This window comes from Neophocaena asiaeorientalis, unplaced genomic scaffold (assembly GCF_003031525.2).
Source record: "Neophocaena asiaeorientalis asiaeorientalis breed wild unplaced genomic scaffold, Neophocaena_asiaeorientalis_V1.1 scaffold703, whole genome shotgun sequence".
NCBI classification, from domain to species: Eukaryota; Metazoa; Chordata; class Mammalia; order Artiodactyla; family Phocoenidae; genus Neophocaena; species Neophocaena asiaeorientalis.
Window position 1 is genome coordinate 2,317,614 of NW_020174434.1, and position 23,023 is coordinate 2,340,636.

Below are 23,023 nucleotides of genomic sequence, written 5' to 3' on the forward strand. Positions count from 1 at the left end.
CACCCCACCAGGAAGAGTCAGGGTCACACCTGGAAACACCCGTCCACCTGACTCCAAAGCCCCTCCAACCACGGCCTGTGGGCTTCCCCCGGCAGGGCATCACACCGTGAAGCAATGCTCTCTCTTTCCATGCAGGTCAGAGAGGGAGAACCTTCGATGCCAAGGTAAACAATGCCAGGATGGAGACTCCAGACCTCTCTGTTCCACCGAGGGCTGCCTGCTGCTGGGCTATCATGCAGGTGTCGGGCGGGACCGCCTGCCAACTCGAGTGACCTTACGGCACACTGTGGGTCACCTCTGGCACAGCAAATTTCACATGGGGCTGGGGCTGCTGAGGGGTGTGGTCGACATTCCCAAGTCTTTGTTCTGGGATCAGCAACGATGCAAATTTCCACCGTGAGCCGAGTCAGGATACAAATCGTGCAAACCCTGATGATGGGGACGCTCCCGTCACCTCCTCCTTCTGGGCCCTCTGAGCACACCCGGGCCCAGGAGCGTGAGTGTCGATGGCAAAGGGCAGAGATGTAGCCTCGACCAGGGATTAGGAGCCATCACCTCCCCTTCTCCACCACCTCCCCTCACTTGCCAGCCACTCCCATCTTATCTGATGAAGCCACCAGTCAATTTGTTCTCTGCTGGAGCGGGCAGGACAGAGGGGCGTGGGGACCATGGGCGTCTGGTGAAGCCGGGCAGCGGCGGGCGCGCTCACGCCGGATGGCCCGCCCAGCTGGGTGCTTCCCAGAGCGGCTGGCAGGGGGAGGGCGGACAATGTCTGTTCTCTCTTCCGTTCTTAACTTCGTTTACGAGTACAACAGTATAACTGAGCAGGTCCATCTGTTGGAATTCCTTTTTAGTAAAGATATGAACCCTTCCTAGAAACGCCCCTCTCACCTCTGCCTCATTAGGGTGTCCAACCAAGAACAGAGCAAACCGACGTCCCTTCCTGAGGGGCTCCTTCGGCAGTGAGGGTCTCTGAAGGGGCACTTCCTTACCTGGTACCCCGAGCCGGGCTAAGCTGGGGTGGGCGGAGGCTGCAGAAATCGAATTGTAGGGCAGGGCAGCACCTAACTTAAACCCACGTGGCATGTCCCCATCAGCGGAGAACCGAACCCCACGCTGATCTGGCATCATGACGCAAACGGGCTTAGAAACGTGTTCCCTGGCTCTTTGCCGACGGGACCCAGAGGTGCAGTGGCCCGCAGAGAAGCCGAGGGGCAGGGATGGTGAGCAGAGGTACCGCTGCTGTGGCGTGACAGGGATAGCTCTCCTAAGCCATGGGGCGTGCTTATTTTAAATCGAGGTATATTTTGTTCTTCATCGATACCAGTACATCTGAACCAAACATTTACTACTTCACCACGTGGTTCTTACTTGTCACCTTCTATTTCAAAGACAGCAGAGAAAACCCTGGACTGTTTCGTAAAGGTCATGAGTAATGTTCTGCTAAAACTGGGCCGCACCTGAAAAATCGAGACAGTGCTCTCATCAGGTTGAATACACAGGCTCTAACCATTCTCCAGTGAATCTGCCGTATAAGGAAAAGCTCAGCTTCTTCTGAGCAAACGATGCCGGGGATTCCATAACTGGTGTTATGTCCCTCTCTGCTCTGTTTACCTGGACCCTCAGCGCCAACCTGTGTGTGGCATAAACCTTGTATGTTACCGACCGTACTGCTGTCTGAATTTTATCTTCCCTTTGCCCCGTAGTCCTCATTTAATTTTTTTTCAGTAGAAAAATATTCTACTTATAAAACTAACACGTACATTGTTAAGACCTGGACAGAGAATAAAAATGACCACTAATCCCATTACCCACACCTCTAACGTACTGGAGTGTTCTTTCAGGGCATATTACTTCCTTCACAGAGGCCGTCCTGTAATTGTAATTTTGCAGGCTGGCTTGGACAGCGGAGATCACATTCTAAACACTTCCCACGTGACGGCTGTGGAGACGAGACACCCATCTGGAGCCCATGTCGTGTCCCCACACCCCAGCCCGGCGCCCTGGGACACCCGGCTCTGTGCCCTGCTGCTCTGGTCGGGGCGGCACAGACTGGAAGCAGCGGGAGACCTCTATCCCAGTGTGTCCCTTTGCAGGGGGGACGCTGGCTGCCCGGGCCGAGGGCCACCGGGTGGCAGGTGTCTGCTTCTCACCCACCCTGGCTGTCCCGGGCCCGCCCGCATCTCACTCTAGCTGCCACCCCGGGTCGTCCCCTTTCACTTGGGAAACCCGCGCTGGGGCTGAACCTGTGAACACCTGACGTGTGCTAGAGAGGCAGCGACCAACAGCGGGCTCCGAGCACATGTGCACACACACCTGCACCCGCGACAAGCGTGTGCGCTTCCCAAGCACCGAGCGGGGCCTCGGCGGGCTTTCTCACTAAGGACGGAAACCTTTGTGCCCTCTTCTTTACCCCCTTCCCAGGCGCGGCTTCCACGCCCACCCCTGAACTCCAGAGCAACGAGAGACGCCACACGCGCAACGAAACCGACGGGCACAGAGCGCTTCGGGGGTGTGCACCACGCCCCTGCTTTCCTTCCGGAAATGACGCCCTGGTTTCGCTGCCGGCGCGGAGTGACGCCCTCGATCGCCGTCAAGGCGCTGGCCGGTCGGCGGCTCCAGAGGGTAGCCCCGGCGCGGCCTCCTGCCCGCCCCAGCCCCCGTGACGACTCCAGGGCGGCCCGGGTGGGCCCTGCTCGACGCCGCAGCTGCGCCCCAGCAGGCAGTTGCGTCTGGGAGGCCTGGTGGGCGCTGGCTGAGCCTGGGCCCCCTGGGTCTGGGGCGGGCAGGAGGCCAGGCCCGGCGAGCAGGCTGGGGAGGGGAAGCCGAGGCGGGGGGCAGCGGGGGGCCGGGGGCCAGCATCACCCTGGGAGAGACTATTTCCCAGACTGACTCATCTCCTTCCTTGCTGGACTCGCCCCCCGACCCCAGCGAGGAGCCCAGCGCCCCTTGACCCACTGACAGCAGCTCTTGGCAGAGGAAGTGCGGCTGCGCACGAGGCCGAAGCCGCGTTCCAAGGCTTCCGGGCACACGCTGCACGTGCGGGGAAAAGGGCTGCAGCCGGAGCCACAGAGGGTGCAAGGCGTGGGCGGCGGCCGGTTCACAGCCGGCGACCTGCTCTCGTTCAGGGACCTCAGCTGCACTTAACCCTCGGAGGCTCCGTCTCCTTGCCTGTACATCAGGCATGGCACTGCCTTGTACAGCCGTTGTGAGCACTTACGGAGCTTCAGTATAAAGCACGGAGCACAGCACCCATCGTGTAGGAGGGAGCACTGAGCACAGCCCCGTGGCCACCGCAGCCATCAGCGCCACCCCCGTGTCCGACCTCCGAGCCCGTGGCGTCAAGGGCAGCACCACGTGGCAGCAGGCGTGGCAGGCGGGCGCCCAGAGACGCATGGAGAGGGTGGAGCCCACCGGGGAGGCCTTGGGGGACAGCCTTTGGGTTACAGCCTTAGAATTCATATGCACGTCCCCTGTGTCACACGGAGGTGAGTGAAAAGCAGTAAAAACAATCATCTGTGTGTGATTTAGAACATCACTGATTTAGTACCAATTACAAGTTTTGTTTTCCTATTTCTGGAAATAACCATTTTAACCATGTTTTAAGAGTCAAGAGTGTTAGACTCTAAAAAATAGTGATGACACAATTTCCCCCATCAACGGATCAAATTATAAGAGAGCAAAGTTTTTCTTTTTACCTTTTAAGCTATAAAAGCCAGAAACCGATGCAAAGCTTAAGAGTGTCAGGTGGCCTGCTGTGGCGTCCACTCTGCGAGGGCGGAAGCCCTGCCACTTCCCTGCCGGGAACACAGAGGATCCCCCAGGAGGCTCTGGGAACGTCCACCATAGAGCAGCTGGGGACTGAAGCAGGAACTCAACAAGTACAAATAACCTCGTTTAAAAACCTGTCACATGCTGCCGCTCCTAACTGCTTGCTGTTACAGCTTTGGAAGCCCTTCCACAGACGACACTGTAGCTAAGCTACACAGCAAGGCTGCCAGGCGGGTAGGAAAGGCAGGCTCACTTCCAGTCTGAAGACGGAGGCTCTTGGGGGCGCGGCTGCCCGCTGCCTGGAGATGGGGAGACTCTGAACCCCACATCTCTCCTTCCCATCACTCAGTGCAGTAAATCTCATCTTCTGTTGATACACCTTGATGCCTTCCACGTAACTGTTACTTTACAACCCAGAATAACTCGGGAAGCACTTCTGAACCTTATCTGCCTTTGGAGTCAGTATTACGAATGACACTTGTCATGATACACTATAATTTGCTTTGATGCTGGAACATTTTAAACCATTATCTCTTTAAATACTGCTCTGATGCCTCCGTTTGACATGAAGCAGGTGCACGTAGCCTTTTGCAGGATGCGTGAGTGGTCGGGCAGCCTGGCATGTGTTCACGTGTGTGATTTCTACACAAGAGGAAACTCTCCTGCTTTTCATTTACTAATAATACCGGGAAGAAAGATTTCAGGCTTCAAGCTTTGCCGAAAACCACCCACCGCCCCCCCCAGAATAATTCAGCAAGAACAGTGAATTGCATGGTCACAAGGAACCGGGTCAGCCTGCCTTTCAGGAGGGGGAAGCAGAGTGGTGGGAAGGGTACAGGGTGGCGTGATGTGCTTCTCTGAGGGCGGGAAAGTCTGGGTGAGCCCTCCATCAGGAGGGGAGGCGTCAGCGGCCCAACTTGGAGCGACGGTTACCTTGCTGCAGACGGCCTTCACCCTGTGCAGCCGGTCCAGCGACTCCTGGGGGTTCCCCAGGTACTGCTGAAGCTCCGCGTGTAGGATCCGCATCGAGAAGGGGACCATGGAGCCTAGAACCAAAGTCAAAGCAGAGTGAGTCTGTTTGCCGTAACTGAGCACAACTAAGCACCCTCTCAGGGTAAGCACCCATGCAGCAGGGAATCTGCAGATGTTCTAGCAGAAGGGATGACGGAATCCCTTATATCTTGGTAAAGTATGCGATGATGCCAATTATAAAACGTGTCTTGGTTTTCTCTGTACAGCTGTATGTTCTAGACAATGGTTTTCTCTGTACAGCTGTATGTTCTAGACAATGACCAAAGGAGAAAGCTGGCTGTCACTGCTTTTCCAGAGTTACGCCACAATCGTGTAGAAATTATCACAAAATGAGTAGAATGGTACAGACCACCGCCTGCTCCAGTAAAAAAAACAGAACACTCATGGATTCTCTGTACTCCTTTGGGATGTCGAGCTCCTGCAGAAGGTTGCATAGGTCAGGTTACCGGGAAGGGAAATGAGAGAGGGTGCGCCTCGGGCCCAGGTCCTGAGGACGGAGCGTCAGCCTGACTCCGGGACGTGTGTGTGTGTGTGTGTGTGTGCGGGGGGGGGCTCTGGAGTGAAAGTTCTGTGTGTGTGTGTTTGTGTGTGGCTCTGGAGTGAAAGTTCTGTGTGTGTGTGTGTGTGTGTGTGGCTCTGGAGTGAAAGTTCTACCTCAGAGCTGTCCCAGCGGAAGGAAGGCATGGCAGCTGGCCTTGAAGACTCCACTGCCCAGGGCTGCCCCAGAGGGAGGGAATTCTGGGCAGTGCCACCTCCGTCAGCGTGCTGGGGGCATGAGAGCAGTGATCCGAAAAGGACTGCAGTTGAAATGAGCTTTTACACAGTGTCTGAATGTGGCTGTGTTCTCTCAGGGTGAGGGAATCTTTCTGTTAGTGTCCCGTTCCCCTCTGACATGACTTGGATATGTATCTGTATCAGTATATATCGTAATTTAGTAAGTATATAAGTATATAAATGCCATCAAATAATCAAACAGCCTGTGCCGATTATGAACGACTTAAAGGATGTGACAAAGCCAGCACAAGGCAATCTCACAGATCCAGAAGGGACCTCTCAGTACTTAGATCTGGACTACACTTTATTATTTTATTGTTTGGCTGCGTTGGGTCCTCGTTGCTGCGCATGCACTTTCTCTAGTTGTGGTGAGTGGGGGCTACTCTTCGTTGCGATGTGTGGGCTTCTCATCGTGGTGGCTTCTTGTTGCGGAGCATGAGCTCTAGGCATGCGGGCTTCAGTAGGTGCAGCACACAGGGCTCAGAAGTTGCGGCGTGTGAGCTCTAGGGCATGCGGGCTTCAGTATTTGTGGCTCGCGGGCTCTAGAGCACAGGCTCAGTAGTTGTGGCGCAGGGGCTTAGTTGCTCCGCGGCATGTGGGATCTTCCCGGACCAGGGATCGAACCCGTGTCCCCTGCATTGGCAGGTGGATTCTTAACCACTGCGCCACCAGGGAACTCCCTGGACTACACTTTAAAGATGGTTAGAAGCAAGCTGTGTGACAGCTCCAAGCTGCTCAGCCTCTCTGTGCCTCAGTCCGTCCATCGTCCATCCAGCAACCATCAGTGAGGGTCTACCATGTGCCACACTGAGGTGGCTTCATGTTTGTGCTTCTTATCTTGAAAAATTGTATGATGCTCTATGGTCTTCAGTAAGGATAGGAAGAAGAAAGGTCAAAAGGACAAACAAAACTAAGGAATACTATGGAAAATAGTTTCTATTGTGATTGTGAGCCTAGAGAAAAGAAAGATGACAATTATTCAATTTAAATGTTTGAATTTTTTTTTTTTTGATGACACTAAATAATTGCCACGTCTGAAGAAGACGGATGACTGAGTTGACATCATGGCATCAGTCATTTCAGCTTCCTAGAAAGAACCATTTCTTGACCGTTGGCATCACTAAAATGGGATTGCGCTAACATGGTAAGTCACACATAAGTTGTGTCTGTCATCCCTATACGTCAAACAGAGAACAGGCAATAGTCGTTCCCACATGGTTTAGAATTTACCTGCAGGGAGAGAATCTCTAGAACACTTTAAGCTTTATAAGATAAATGCAGAAACAAAACGTCTGTGAAGTTCCCAAGCCCAATTTATAAATGAGCTGAATATATGACAAGATGGTCGGGAGTTACTTGCTCTTTGCCCTGGAAACTGCCCATGGACCTGGGGAAGTTTTTGCATTTAAAAGAACATATGAAAATATTTCAAACTAGATGAAAATGAAAATACTATTTATCAAAATTCGTGGGATGCAGCAAAAGCAGTGCTAAGAGGGAATTTTACAGTGTTAAATGCATACATTTAAAAGACCTAAAAGTAATCATCTAAGCTTCTACTGTAGGATACGAGATAAAACAAGCAATATAAAAGCAGAAGAAAAGAAAGAAAAGTTAGAGCAGAAAGCAATGACATTGGAAACAGGAAATCAAGAGAGAAAATCATCAAAATCCAAATCTAGTTCTTTGACAAAAATCAATAAAATTTATAAAACTCTAGCCAGGCTAACCAAGAAAGAAGAGAGAAGACATGAATTACTAATATCAGAAATGAAAAAGGGGTCATTATTACTGATCACATGGATATTAAAAGGAAAATAAAGGAACATTATGAACAAATCTATGTCAACAAATTTTATAACCTAGATGAAATGGACCAGTTCCTTGAAAGACACAACCTACTTACTAAAACTCATACAAGGAGAAATAGATAATCTAAATAGGAATATCTACTTAAGAAATGAAATCGATAAATAGTAACCTTCCAAAACTAGAAGGCACCAGGCCCAGGCCCAGATGGTTTCACTGGTGAATTCTGCACAACATTTAAGGAAGAAGTGGTACCAATTCTCTACAGCCTCTTCCAGAAAACAGAAGTGGAGGGGACGCTCCCTGATTTATTCTATGAGGCCAGCATTATAGAAAAATCAGGAAAAAATCAGTATTATAAGAAAGGAAAACTAGAGATGAACATGGCTAATGAACATAGATACAAAAATCCTCAACAAAACTAGCAAGTCAAATCCAACTAGATCAAATCCAACAAAAAATTAGCAAATCAAAACTAACAGTGTATAAAGGAAATTATCCACCATGACCAACTGGGATTTATTCCAGGTATGCAAGGTTGGTTCAACATTCAAAAATGAATTAACATAACCCATCACATCAAACAAGCTAAACAAGAAAAATCACACAATAAATCAAGAGAAGCAGAAAAAGCATTTGACAAAATATACCACCCGTTCACGATTAAAACTCTCAGCAACCTAAGAATAGAGGAAAACGTCCTCAATTTGATAAAGAACATCTATAAACACCTACAGCTAAAAACATCTATAAACACCTACGGTGAGCAGCTAGGTGCCTCCCCCTAAGGTCCTGAATCGTGCCGAGATGTCCCTCCCCTTTGTACCACTCCTACTGAACATGCTGCTGGAAGTCCTAACTAACGCAGACAGAACAAAGACCCTTTGGAAGACCAGAAGAATGTGCCTGCAGTTCTGTCTTCTCTGGGCCCTCACACCGTCTTCTCTCCAGGCACCGTCTTCTATGGAGTAACAGACATCCCTGTCCCAAACTGTCGAGCTTTCCACCAGAGCCTGTCGGTGCTGGACCGGACTCCCGCAGCTCTGGGAGGTGGACGCAGGCAGACGCCGGCGACAGGTGACACTCCACGTGCCTCCCTGTGACTCACATCTGGAGTTGGGACTCTATCCAGACAGCCGAGAGCAGGAAGAGAAGAGCCAGCACCGATCCTCCTTAACCACGTCACCCTTGCCCGTGGCTTTCCTGGGAGTGTCCGGGAGAAAGCCAGGGCTAAAGTGGGAAGCAGTTTCCCCCTCTTCTCTCTTGGTACCACTGGGAAGGTCTCATACTGCTTAAAAATCTCATAGAGCAGAAATCGAGAGGGAAGCACACACACAGCCTCACGACACATCAGAAAGAGAAATGCCCCTCTCTAGAAAAATATACTGTTCATACAGCCAAAACAAGAAAAGCAGCTGGAGAAACGCTATTAATCCCAGCTTGAACAGGTTAACAGCCAGTCACTCAGTGGGTTTCAGGTGCCAATGCAGGCACAGGCGCTGGATGTACGCTGGTCACGAAGGGGATGTGACCACTGTTCCCAAGCAAACCCCACAACCTCGCCAGTAAAACACAACAGAAACTGTTTCAACGTAACTCAGGCCTTTTCTGCTTTTGTTTGTTTTAAAGAACTGCAAATAAAAGTACCTTTAAACTGATTCTCTCAGTCTAGCAAACCCAGCCTTGCTCTGTGTGAAGAGTCACTGGGAATCAGTGAAGCCCTTCATGCCAGAAGAATCCAGCAACATGAAATACGCAACAGCTCCACACCAGCCAGAAGCCTGTCTCCCCTGCATGGAGAGCACGCCTTGAAAAAGAGGGCAAGTCAGAATCTGGAAGGAAACGTATTTCCCAGTGGATCTGTTTTTCTGGAAAGTTCCCACATATAGTCATGACCTGCCAAAATCTAGGTCGCTATAAATACGGTAGAAGTGCTCTCATTAATCATTTAGAAAACATTAAATGAAAACACTGCTACACAATTCATGTTATCGAGTCCCCTGCAGTACTGCAGACCCACTCGGCAGCCACAGAATCAGAGCGGGATGCACCAGACATCACGCAGGCCCCGTGCTGGGCAGCGAACTTGAAAGAAAAAGCAAAAGGAGGAATGTCAGCTTGACTCCAGCGGGGCACACAGGCACGGGACTTCCCTGGCGTGGAGACGGTCTGGCCCTCCCGCCACCCACTCGCCTGTGTGCTGGGCGGGTGGCGTCCTCTCTCCACTTTCCTGGCCACCTGCCCAGCCGGACAGGGGACTGGGACATGGCCAGGCTGCTGGGAGGCCCGAGCGTGCTGACGCGATGGTGCCTGGTGGACGCCCAGCAGAGTGCAGACTCCGTGGACCCTCTGCCCACGGTCGGCAGGCTCAACTCTACCCCTTGGGGCCTGGCAGTTCCTCTCGCTGTCAAGGCAAGCAGGACCTGGTGCCTGACTGCTGCTCTGCACTTGCTTCTCTGGACCCGGCGCCCAGCCCCGTCCTTCCCCGACCCCTGCGACCCGGCGGCACGCGAGGAGTGGAGCCCCTGCTTCCTCTTCTCTGCCATGAGGACACAGGTCGGGGGACGCCCGTGCCTGGCAGAGAGCACAGAGTCCCTCACCTGCCACAAAACAACCCTCAACGAGACACTTCCAACTTCAAGGCTGCATCTGAAAACAAAACACCAGCCTGAGTGAGTCCTAGACAACTTATTAGTAAAGGGGTAATTCGGTGCTGCCCCAGAGCCCTGAGGCAGGAAGGGGAATTCAGGATGGTCCACACTGCCTCTGCATGAGCCTGAAACGCGGAGTCTGATGCCGGTGGCGCTGGGAACACACGTGTCTCCCACGTTTCTCGCGTGAGACGGGTTACAGGAGGCTTCACTTGGGTGTCCTGACGATAGAGGTGGCGCCCCGAACTGCACATTTTCGTCTCTCTTAACCATCTGTTCCAGTAAAGACTGGACATGCCAGAGTTCACTAGGAGAGTGAGCAACGTGAAGAGCTGTAGGATTTGCTAACCAGCCTTCTCAGACCGCGGAAAATAGGCTTAAGTGATAAACTCGGAAGAGTTCTGGCACAGAGGAAAGTAAACTGGAAATCTAACCTGAGCAGCAGATGTTAACTCTGAGACATGAGTTAATTTTCTCATGGAAAACAAAGTAAGACATCTGAAATGTGCTGAACAGTTCTGAACCACCATGTATGGTTATGTGCTGATAAAAAGTTTCTGAATTTAGTCTGAGAACTAGAAATGTGAGTTGCATGATTCTGGAGGGAGGGCAGAGAAGGACCGAAGCCCCAGTGACAGCTCAGCTTTGCTGACCCAGGCGGGGAGGGAGCTGATGGGAGCCAGAGGGTCAGTCAGAGTGCACGTCTCATCAGCTTTAGTCTGACTCGGTAACTCACAAGGGTTAAGTTCCGAAATGAGACTACACATGAAATCATTATAGCTCTATTAACTTCAACTAAACACACAGATTTGAATTTAGTATCAGAAGAGGCACTGCTATCTTGTGTTTCTTAAACAACAATCAAAATGTTTTTCAGGGGCTTCCCTGGTGGCGCAGTGGTTGAGAGTCCGCCTGGCGATGCAGGGGACGCGGGTTCGTGCTCCGGTCTGGGAAGATCCCACATGCCACGGAGCGGCTGGGCCCGTGAGCCATGGCCGCTGAGCCTGCGCGTCCGGAGCCTGTGCTCCGCAACGGGAGAGGCCACAACAGTGAGAGGCCCGCGTACGGCAAAATAAATAAATAAAATAAAAATGGCTTAAAAAAAAAAAAAAAATGTTTTTCATTTCTAACGGGGATCTGTGGCTTCCCAGTTATTTAGTATCAGAAGAGGCACTGCTATCTGTGCGTTTCTTAAACAACAATCAAAATGTTTTTCATTTCTAACAGGGGGATCTGTGGCTTCCCAGTTTTCCTCCAGGTGCACAGAAAGCTGGAGTGGACTGTCCTACGCAGAGGTGCACTTTGACAGCCCGAAGCTCACTTCCAACATTATGCTTTCTTTCGAACAGGAGACAGAATTCCAACAAAAGACAGGAAAGATGGTGCTGGGATGGGAAACAGAACGGGAGAGGCCACAACAGTGAGAGGCCCGCGTACGGCAAAATAAATAAAAAAAAAAAAAATGGCTTAAAAAAAAAAAAAAAATGTTTTTCATTTCTAACGGGGATCTGTGGCTTCCCAGTTTTCCTCCAGGTGCACAGAAAGCTGGAGTGGACTGTCCTACGCAGAGGTGCACTTTGACAGCCCGAAGCTCACTTCCAACATTATGCTTTCTTTCGAACAGGAGACAGAATTCCAACAAAAGACAGGAAAGATGGTGCTGGGATGGGAAACCTTAGTGTCCTACAAGAGGCTGAAAAGAACTCCATCAGGAATGGGTATGTTAACATCAGGAATGGACATTTCATCTGTTTTGAAGATAAAATTTCAATGAATATGCGTAACTTAAAGAGTGAACCCAAATGTAATGTTAATAATAATGTATCAACGCTGGTTATCGGTTGTAACAAAGGCACCAGACCAAAGCAAGACGTTCATAAGAAAACACAGTAAATGATCTCGTAATATTATCCACGGATATAATCCCTCTAAACAGTTCTCAAGAATACAGACCCAATAGGAGGAGAAGCCATCCGTGTTAGTGTAACAATTACAATATCGAAATAATTTGATTCAAAGCAAATTAAAGGGAGGGGCCGTTATAAACACACGAGGAATGGCTCTCAAAAGGGAGACAATGTGAGGGGTTTTGAAAAGGTGCTTTAAAGCCTTAACAGGAACAGTAATTCTGAACTTGTCAACATTAAAGACAAACAAAACCCAAAACACTTATTTGGGAAAAGGCTGGCATCCGCGACCCTCTTGTTTTCTCCCCGGGAGCTGAGGTGGGAGCAGGTTTCCAGGGAGGGGTGGATGCTCCGCGGGCTGTGTAGGGTGGTACAGGGGTGTCTGTCTTCAGGGCCAAAGACGATGTGGGCAGGGAGCGTGGGGGACCCTTGCTAAGCTGACAAAAAGGTTATGTTGGTATTTTTTAGGGTTAGAAACAATATTTCCCAGAATGGGAGAAGATATTTGCAAGATTCATAACAAATAAAGGATTAAATACCTAAAATATGTAAAGAACTACAACAAATCAATAACAAAAAATAACCCAGTGGAAATGTGGGCAAAGATTATGAAGGAGTGGGTCCCCTCAGAGGAAACTGCAACAGCCAGTAACACACAAAAGCCAGTTAACCCTAGAAGATGTAATGAGAGGTAGAATTTCAGACCCACCAGATAGAAGTCTTATTGATAAGACTTATTCACAGGTGGGGAAACAAAAACTTGAATACACTGGTTTTGGGGATCTAAATTAGTATAACTACTTTGGAAAGTAATTTGACCATTTCTTGTAAGATTGGAAATACAACCACCACACAGCCTGGCACTGACACTTTTAATTTATAGAGAAATGCAGGAACACGTGGCCAAAGAGAAACACGCACCACAATGCATCGTTCAGTAGGGTCTGACACTGGAAAGATCCTACTTGCTCACCTTATGGATATGTGTGGATACAAATAATGTTACGTGGGAAAAAGACGCAAAATGAAGAAAGATACGCTCCTCGTGTACATTTCAAAAGCCTGCGGTTCTCTCTGTATTGTGTGTGTGTGTATGTGTGTGTATGCAGTGGAAATGTCAAAACATGACATGGAAACACAAATTCACGCTAAGCTGCTTTAGGAGGGGATGGAAATGGGGAGCTTTAAAGGCTGAATCAATAATACTTGAGCTTATTACAAAAAAAGTCTGAAGTAAATATGAAAAACATGTTAATATTTGTTAACTATCTGAGTGCTTAATAAAACTCTTTTTTGACATTTAAAAAAATTTAATTTTTGTTGAGTAATGAGTGGATTCAACCAGGAGGCATCCCAACATAGGACTTCTCAAAAAGGACAGAATTGGATGGGTAAGAGTTCACAGGACGTGAGTGACAGAAAAATCAAACATCTCCACCTGCGGGAACCATTCAAGCAGCCCAGTGACATCTGGTTCCACAAAACTGTGTGTGAGGACCCTGCTGGAAGCACAATCAGAGTTCTAGACAGGGGCCTGCCATCCCTCAAGCAGCGGGACGCCGACAGGAAAGACAACCTTGCCCGGCAGAGGGGACAGGTTCTCACGGTGCCGCTGAGGCTCCGGGCTCAGGCCACTGTTTTGATATCATCTACTGGCACGACCGGCGCTGAAGCTCTGGGTTTCCCGAGCTGTGTGACAGTTACAGGTGGAGAAGCTCGGTGGCCGGGTGTCACCCTAGTGTATCACATCTGGGTGTGTCCTGCTGGGGTGTGGGGACCACACGTCAAGGAGGAGATGCGAGCTGTCTGTTCACAGCCCCCCGCCAGGGCTTCTAAACCCCACACCTGAGAATGAGCTCTGCTCACCACACGGTGGGCAGTCTGAGATGCTTGATGCGAGCAGCTTCTGGCCCAGCCCCTCGGGCCTGGAATTACAGGGATGCACATACAGCAAAGAGGGGAGCAGCAACCGACGGAGAGCGCGAAGAGGGAGGACACAGGTGAGGGACGAGCAAGGAGAGTTCATGGAAGGGGGCTTCTCCAGCCTCCGGTGGTCTGTTCAACAACCACTGCCGTCATTCTTTCTTGTGAACAAGAGTGAGAATTCCAAACAACTGATTAAAAGGCGGCCTGAGTGTGTGAAAACACACACTCCCTGAAAGTAACTCCATGAAAACTGCTAGAGGGCTTCCCTGGTGGCGCAGTGGTTGGGAGTCCACCTGCCGATGCAGGGGACACGGGTTCGTGCCCCGGTCCGGGAGGATCCCACAATGCCGCGGAGCGGCTGGGCCCGTGAGCCATGGCCGCTGAGCCTGCGCGTCCGGAGCCTGTGCTCCGCGACGGGAGAGGCCACAGCAGTGAGAGACCCGCGTACTGCAAAAACCAAACAAACAAAAAACTGCTAGAAATGCTAGAGGATTTATAAGACCACAATACTCTTCCTTTCTTAGATGAAAATTAAAAAAGAAAATTTCATGATTTTTACTTATGACTCACTATGACTTGTTATGAATATTCTGAATGGGTAAAAATTATGCCCAATATTTAAATAAAATATATTAAAGCTCATTCATAAATGTTATTTATTTGTTTATATCATCATAGCTTCCTTTTAAAAGCACATTTTAATGACCTGCTTTGCTTATATACTGGAAGCTAAAATGAAATGAATGAATCAAAGTCTCACATTTAGGCTTGCTGCACCACAAAATGAGAAGAAAAATGCGTAAACATTCAGCATGTCGTCATGGATGAATGTTCACACGCTTTAGCTCAGACACACGTAGGATTTCTGTCTATCCCGTGATCTAACTGAGCCGCTCAGTGACGCGGGCCACCAGCTCCTCTTTGCCCCATCCCAGCGCAATGTAATTCCAGGGAACCAGAGGCCTGCATGCACTGTGCACATCCGCAGGACGAGATGTTCTAAGAGCTGAGGGGAGGATGACAGCTCTACACCTGGACCCGAGGACCCGATTCCTCATTTTACAGGAAACTCGGCGTCGCCTCCGTGAACCTCCGTCCGTGAGGAGAACCGGCAGGGCCGCAGTGGCCACGGGACAGGGTACCTGTAGTTTAGAGCCACTGGGCGATGGCCTGCGCGCTCAGAGTTCTGAGCTTTTGTCAGCAGCAGACAAAACACCTGTCGGCATCAGCTGCCAATCCCCGGACCCAGCGGAGGGTCCCGCGCTCTGCCGTGAGCGTGACCAGGCCCGGGGGTGCGGGGGAGGCCGTGGGCAGGCCGGCACGGGAGCCGTCAGGCCACAGTCAGGCACGGTGGGAAGAAACATTTTTTTTCCTATGCTGAAGGGAAACATAGCTGCTCCTAACCAGAAGCATGGGAACAGCCGTCTCTTGATTATCAAGGCTGCCAGGTAGAATTTATTGAACAGAAATATCCCCACACTTCCCCACGTAACATGCCTTTAACCTTTCCATCGAACACCTTTCCACTATTAAGAAGTGGCGACAGAGACACATCCTCATTTGGGGTAGAAGCCTGCTCATCGCCTTCTGCGGAAGGGATGGACTACAAATGGCTAGGAAGTGTCGGTGAGAAAGGAACGCAGGACCTCCCATGCTGGGGGTGTAGCCCCTGGACAACCAGGGGATGCTGGGCCTCTCCAGACGAGCACGGGAGGACGTGGACCCCCCCCTACTATGCCAGGCGCACTGATGAGCCTTACGGAGCGAGAGGACGGATACAGCCCTGCTCCCCAGTGCTGGGGGCTTCCTGGCACAAGTGTGGGAGGGTGACCTTCCGAGAGAGGAGGCGGACGTGTCTGCCTGCCCTGTGCAGACACCACGGGGCCCCAGAGCAGGAAGCGTGGGCGGGAGAGCAAGGCCGGGGGGCCTCCCACCCACTTCTAACCTGTGGAGCCACCACTGCTGCTGGGGCCACACCCTGAACGCTTGCTCACCAGGGCTCCTGGCTTTGGGCCCTTCTCGCCTGGTCGTCCGGAGACTAGCTGGACCCGACAGGCCACTGGCTGGTAAGAAGTTTCACAAATTTGGGGCGGGAGCCCTGCCACCCCCTTCCTGACTCCGAGCAGTATAGCACGGCTAGTTCACTTCCACTCAGTCGAGCCAACCTCATTGAGACAACCAGTCTGATTTCTGCCCTGTGGTAGGTTTTAAAACCTACCTTTTCCCCCCCTTTTCTACAAGGGGTGAGTTCCTTTAGTCAAAAAGAAGAAAAAGAATTTTTACACTAGTGAGGCTAAAAGTCTAACAGTACCTCATGCTGGAAATCCTCCTTCAAGCCTGGGAAAACTCAGGGCAATACAGACCAACTCCCGTTACGTGAAAAGTGAAGATGATGAAGGATAAAGCACCGAGGACTAAGAGAGCCTAACCCCCCAACCTTCCTTGTGTCCCCCAAAGAAACAGGATCTGAGATTTAAGGAAAAACAACACAAAAAGAAGTTGAGAAACATGTTTTCACTTCTAGTCTTCTTAGTTCATCATTTACCTACCAAGTTAAGGAAGATGTTGATTTTTGATTTTTTGAAACTTCTACAAAAATTACCACCTTTATAATTAACTGGGCCTTTGTAGTCTCTTGTTCTGTTTTTATATTTTCTTCCCCAATCAGGCTCTGCATTTCCTGGCAACCAGGACCCTTCTTTGTCGCTCCACTGCTGCATCCAACAGACGATGACCAGCCAATCTTACAAAAGATGGCAGTGATCTACGGTTTGTCACTCGTGAATCAAGAACAGATGAGAAAAACAGCCAGTGCAGTGATTACTACGTGCGGTCACTTCTAAGCAACTTACACATACAACCTCATTCACTCTTCATGACTCTCCAGGAAGAAGCACGATTACCACCCCTGTTGTACCGATAAGGACACCAGGGCAGAGATGCCGAATCACTGGCCCAAGGTCGCACACGAGTAAGAGGAGGGCCCGGATTTAACAGGGAGTGTGGCTCCAGAGCCCGGGCTTTCAGTGCCCATGCTCGTGTTGCCTCTCAGAGGTCCTTCCAAATTGCTTTACATTTAATACAAACATTTGATGGGTTTCAAACGTATTTACGAGGTTCTCCACCGAGAAATGTTCGTTCTACCTCAAGGCTACTCCAGAAGGCTCTTTGTAACCGGCCCTCTCCCTTCCCCAAGTCTTATTTCTGGCCACCTTCCGACAATGACCCCATGCTGCAGCCCAGTGTCCCCAAAGGATGGTCCTGACCCATTGGTGGGCTGCAACCAGACTTTTAAATAAATTAAATAAATCAGAATGGAAATTAGGAGAAAATGGCACAGAATCAGTATTGCTGCATGACTGCCTGTCTCTGTTTCATTTCTGTGTGTACGTTTGCACTAGGTCACGATACAAGATTATTTTTTACTCCGGAGCACAGTCTGAATGTCACCACCTAATCCTCATACCGGGTCTTAGTGCCATGGCACATCAGGTGCCCGAGAATGGGCAGACGGATGCGTCAGTGGGTCTGTCCAGCTCAGTGTGTTCAGGAGCGAGTGAGGTCACCCTGTAGGTCAAGGCCCACTGCGGGCCGCTCGTCTGATGACCAGGACTGGATATAAGTGCAGGCAAAGCATAGCACATGCAGAAGCACTGACATTCACCCCAGCCTTACCCCTACGCCCAGGGTACACGTGCGGGTAGTACTCGTAATAGAGATCTGGCTGATCCAGGTTTCCGAAGGGCTCAAACTCCATCTCGGCATTCTGGAAAAGGCCCAGCTTCACCAGCAGTGCCAGCCTCACAAACCAAAGCTAAAAACCAAAACATAATTGAAATAATCGGTTATCTGTGTGTCGCAGGGTCAGAGACTCCTATTCCCTTTTAATTTGATATTAGAGCTCGATTTCAAATACATTAAAACAAGAGCTAAACTTTCTTTCTTTCTTGGCACGTTTGCATAATTACAGGTTTATAAAAACGGATTTGAAAAGGGACACCCCCTCCCGGAAAGAGAGCAGAATCCAGGGGCTGGGGTGGAGGAGGAGGGAGGCCGTGAGCGCACGGGGAGCGGGCAGCGGAGCTGTGTCGGGGGAGCAGCGAAGGGCGTGGCATCTCGGGGGGAGGGGCATGGGGGGAAGCAGCCGGTTCCGGTGGCCAGAACACACGGCACCTTCCGGAAACCAGCGGAGGCCACGTGAGAGGGCAGGGCTGCGGCCTCGGAAGTGACCCAAGTCAACCTCGTTCCACCATGGAGAGAAACGAGGTGCAAAAGCAGTGGCCGCGTGGCAAGGGCCGGACTGAAAAGCCGGGCACCGCTCCGAGCGAGCGAGCGAAGGCCACCCTGCTCCGGTCCGCCGTGCGTGCACGGCGCCTGTAACCTGGGGGCGGCGGGCGGGGCTCGCAGCTGCAGAGCAGGAAGGTGGCGGCAGTCTGTGGGACGACCGTCAAGAGGGAGCGGGGGTCGGCTCACGCGGGAAGCGGAGCCGTGTCCGGGGAGGGCCACCCTGGCCGTGCGGACGGGCTTCAGAGATGAGGAAGGAAAACCTGCCCCGCTTGGGCCAGAGGCGGGGGGACGCAGCGCGTGTAACGTGGCCGTGCGCTCCTGACCGCGCCCCGCCGGGCAGACGGAGAAACAGGAGCACAGCCCAGACCGCTGCGCCCGGAGGCCTCCAGGGTCCCTCCTCTCACCAGCTCTTCGCGGACTTGGAGAATCTGAAGGCTGGCTCGATTTGGGGGGGGGGGTTCCCACAGAATTTCGAATAAAAGTTAGCAAACGCCCCGTGGAGAGGAGGGAATTTAAGGACTTCTGTGCTGCACCTTCTCGTCAGAGGAGCTTCCCGTCGTTCAGAACTCTCCTTTCCGCGCTCCTCCCTCCTCCTTAAGAATTTAAGGCCCTTCCAGCCCCCAGACGCTGCTGAAGCCAAGAAGGCTCAGGGCGGTACCTGCAGGGAGTCGGCGGTGTGGCTGGTCGGCAGCCCGCTCTTGCCATAGCCTTGGCCGTGGGCCGTAAGGAGCCGCCCGCACAGGTCCACGGCTGCCCTCCAGTTCTTGCAGCTCTGAAAGACACGGGGACACGTCACCAAGGGCTGGGCGGCTCACACGCGAAGGCCGGACGGGCGTTAGGCAGGAAGGGTGCCGAGCCGCAGACGCGCTTCAAGATGAGCGAAAGGGAGTATGTTACCAGTTAACCACTGACAGCGCGGGGGCAGAATTCTCTACGAAAGCTCCCCGACCACAAATCCGTAAGGCTGCTTTCCTTTTTAGCAAGACACCTCTATCGTGTGATTTTTATCAAATTACAATCGAATATTTAATTTTAATCTGTGTGCTGGGTATATCTGTATCTAAGGTCTGTGTGTGACTGTAAGTGGTTTATATGTTTAACATGATTCTATGTTCTCAATATGAAAAATAAATCAATGAACTACGCCGATGCAACATGTTCTAGGCCGTGTATCCACATGCAGCGCTTCATGTTATAACTAGAGGGATGCTGGCTGATACCGACACACGGGCTCGGGGACTCGGCCTCACTGTGCCCATCTCTGCCCTGATGCGACACAGAAAGGAGGGCCACCAGGCAAATGGGCGGGGAAACATCACCAGAGGGACCGTTTGACCCTTTAAGAAGCTAGAAGTGGATGCTGGATGCAGGCTCTCCCGACAGAACAGGCACCACCCGTTGCCGCGTCAGCGCACGGCCCAGTCCGCACGGCAGAGGCAGGTCAGGTCTGCGGAGCAGGGGGTGGAGCGGGGGGTGAACACACATCTTTGCACCTGTTAACCTTGGCTCCAGCGAGGAAGGGGGACAGTAAACTGCTGTTTTCAAGGACGCACTGAGTGACTTTGTGTCTGCGAAGTGCTTCTTGAACAAGAAGCCGGGGGTGCCGGGGGAGCATGTCCAGCCTGTTCTTTCCTCAGTTAGAATTCACATTTCTTTTTATGACACAGTCAGCGAGGGCCAGCTCCTCGTGGAGGGCCCCTCATTCCTCTTCTTCCTCTCTCACGTGTGTGTGCATGCCCAGCCCGCTTAGTGCAACTGGGCCAGGAAGGATGTTGGTGTGGCACGAGTCCAGGCTCCACGGTGAACTGGCCGTGTGCCCTAACGCAAGCCGCCTGCCTGCCCCAGCCACGGGCACCTCAGGCTCCTCGCGGCTCCGCGTGACCTGACAGGTCATGGCTTTTTAGTGCTGAGTGATATTCCAGCGTCTGGACGAACCACCGTTACCCATTCACCTGCTGAAGGGCACCTTGGCCACATCCAATCTGGCCACGATGAATAAAGGTGCTATGAACATGCAAGTGCGGGCTTTTGTGTGGACGTGAGTTTGAAATCCTCTGGGCAGAGCAAGCAGCAGGACTGCCGGGCTGGATGGCAGGCTCATCTGGCTTTACAAGGACCCTCAAGGCTGTGCACGCCTGCTCTCCACCAGCAGAGAGTGGAGCCTGCTGGCCGCACGCCCGCCGGCGCCTGCGGGGTCAGAGCCTGGATTCCAGCCGCTCTCATAGGCGTGCAGTGGTCTCTCAGTGTTGCATGGGCTCCTCAACACTTTCTCGCGTTATTTTCCTCCCGCGTTATTTTCCTCACTGGCCCGACAGCCAGCACCAGCTACCGGATTCCTGTCAGCAAGCTGCAGCTGTAACCGGATGACGCAAACCCGATTTCTTAAACTGTATCTTGCAGCCTTCCCTTTCCATGATGAGAAGACTGGCACAGAGACAGCGCAGTGTCAGGCCTCCTGCTCCAGGGCCATGTGCTGTCCAGCTCTGAGAGCCACTGGTCCATCCTGAGATCGGACCGGAGCCACTTCCCTCGAAACGGTCCCAAGTACGACAGGAACGATTTCCAGGAACACAGGCCTTCCACGTTCTGGTGGGCAGCTCAGAATTACCTTTAGGCTGGTGAAGACTGTTTATACTACAACTATCTTCAGGCGCTTTCTCCGGTCTAAACTCAGCGCAACAATCCCTTTCTATGGTAACAGCGGCCGTGTACATCCTCCTTGAGCTGCAAACGTGGAAAGGGACAGGGAAGGGTGTTCCGCTGAGTTCGGACCAGCTCTGTGTGTATATCTCAGCGGGTCCCGTGTGCAGGGCTTGGTGATGGCCTCTTCCTGCCCGCCTGCGTCACACACGCTGACCCCTCCTGCTGGGGACACTAGATCGCAACAGAGCGCATGGGGCAGTCTTCCCAGGAAAGGACTTCAGCTGAGAGCGAGGAAGGGATGACCCAGTGAGGAGGGCAGGTGTGAGCAGCTGGGAAGCACAGGAGCAGGAGGGAAGGCCCTGTGGCCCGAGGGAGGGGGGCAGGTGAGGGTGGCAGCCCAGGTGAGGACGGGGGCAGGTAAGGCCAGGGCCCTGAGCAGGCTGCCAAGAGCATGGCGACATTCTGGAAACAGCAGCCCCTGCAGTGATGAAGAGTGAATCTGAGGGGCCATGCAGATGTCGCCACAACGTTGGGGAGGGTGCCCAGTCCCCCAGACCCCGCGTCGGCCTGTGGACCACACCCACCACCACTTGGCCCCTTCCGCAAGCTCCAGGCGGCTCTGTGCACCCTCCGAGGAGGTGGGCGCTCATCTGCTGCCCGGGGACTGAGCGGCCCACAGGGCCCAGGATAATCCGTGGTCCTGACAGGACACACGGCCGCTGCCACCTTGGAGGGACTGTGGACCATGCCCCCTCAATGGCTTGTGACTCGTCCACAGCCAGAAAGGCTCAGAGGCCGAGAAGCTTCTACAGGACGAGATGTCTATTGAATAAAATAGTAACAAAGGGGGCTTGCGTGTGGTACATCTCACTTTACTCATTATTATTAATTGATATTGAATTTTACAAAAGTTTTAGTCTGCTAAAGACTGGAAAGTCAAAAAAAAAACAAACCACGAGAAAAACCCAAAACCCAAAACCAAACCCCACTGTCCTCAGTGCCGAGCCTGAAAGGTACAGCTGCAGATGCAGAAGGCAGGGGGACAAGACTGGGTGACAACCTGGGCCTCTGAGACACTCGGAGGAAAAGAAACATAAGCAGCTGGCCGTGCGGCCTGTGCCCGCCCGAGACGGGACGTGGGAGAACCTGCCCGTGGAGGGTGGAGGAGCAGAGGGTGGGGCAGCGGCCGGGGCAGGGAGGACGGGCCGGCCAGTCGGCCAGGCGGCGACGCAGAGCCAGAGTGAAGGAAGGTGGCGTCCTGGGAGCAGGGAGGAGACGCGCGCGGGTGGAGGTCAGATCCACCAGATGGGAGGTGGACGAGCAGCGGCGGGCAGTGAGGAGGCAGCTCCAGGGGCGTGCAAGTCGCCAAGCTCCCGGGGGCAGCGCCAGGGACAGCGAGACTCAGTGCTCCTTTCTAACCAAATACTTGGAGCCTTACAGAGCAAAGGCGGACCAAGCTGGAGACAGGCCAACTGCCCGCTGGGAAGGATCCTGACTGCAGACCTCTGGAGGCAAGTGCCTGGAGGGAAGGGAAGGGTTCTGTCTGGGGGTGGCGTGGGGAGGTGAGGCCATTCATTGAGGAGTAGGGGGAGGGGTGGGGTCTGAAAGAAGCAGGGATCCTTTAAAGAGGCACTGAGAGCAACCAGAAGAGCCCACCGGCACACACACAGGGGACGGGACTTGGGTCCTGGGGACAACGCGTAACCCAACGTAAAACCTGACTCCTTAGTCTTTAGCTTCCTGCGGGCTCAGGGTGGTGGCGAGCAATTAGGGAAATGGCTAACAACGTTCCTCAGGCGCCAGTACTGAAAAGTGGCTTGGGCAACACTGCTCTAGGGTGCAGTCTAGCTCACCCATCCTGCCCGCATAAAAGACAGCCTCGCATTCCAGGTAACTGTCAACTGTGACTGTGTCCTGTCTCCTCCTCTGGGTGAGGTCCTGGGGCAGTGGCCTTGTCTAGGGCACTGGTTTTAGCCTCTAATGGTATTTCTTTACTATGGCCCTTATCACGTATAGATGCTCAAAGATTTGTGAAACATGAAATAGTGAATTCATAGAACTATGAAAGGCAGTAAAAAAAAAAATAATACATTAGTAATGGAAGAGATGCAAGTCACAATTTACTAGTGAGTTGACCTTCAACAGCTCCCACTGCCCCCACCCCCCAAAAAAAAGAAAGAAAGAAAAAAGAGGAAAAAAAAGCAAATGCCATTGCTAGCCTAA

General features: G+C 52.1%; 1 protein-coding gene across 2 annotated transcripts in view; it reads right to left on the minus strand.

Moving 5' to 3' along the window:
* Positions 1 to 23,023, minus strand: part of TRAPPC12 (trafficking protein particle complex subunit 12) — a 65,279-nt gene that overhangs the window by 19,441 nt on the left and 22,815 nt on the right. For both annotated transcript variants that reach the window (XM_024756921.1, XM_024756920.1), the window contains exons 4-6: positions 18,816 to 18,929; positions 17,546 to 17,684; positions 4,705 to 4,817 (exon numbers count right to left, since the gene is read on the minus strand). In XM_024756921.1, the coding sequence (XP_024612689.1) occupies positions 4,705 to 4,817; positions 17,546 to 17,684; positions 18,816 to 18,929 (366 nt within the window). The remainder of the gene's footprint in view (positions 1 to 4,704; positions 4,818 to 17,545; positions 17,685 to 18,815; positions 18,930 to 23,023) is intronic.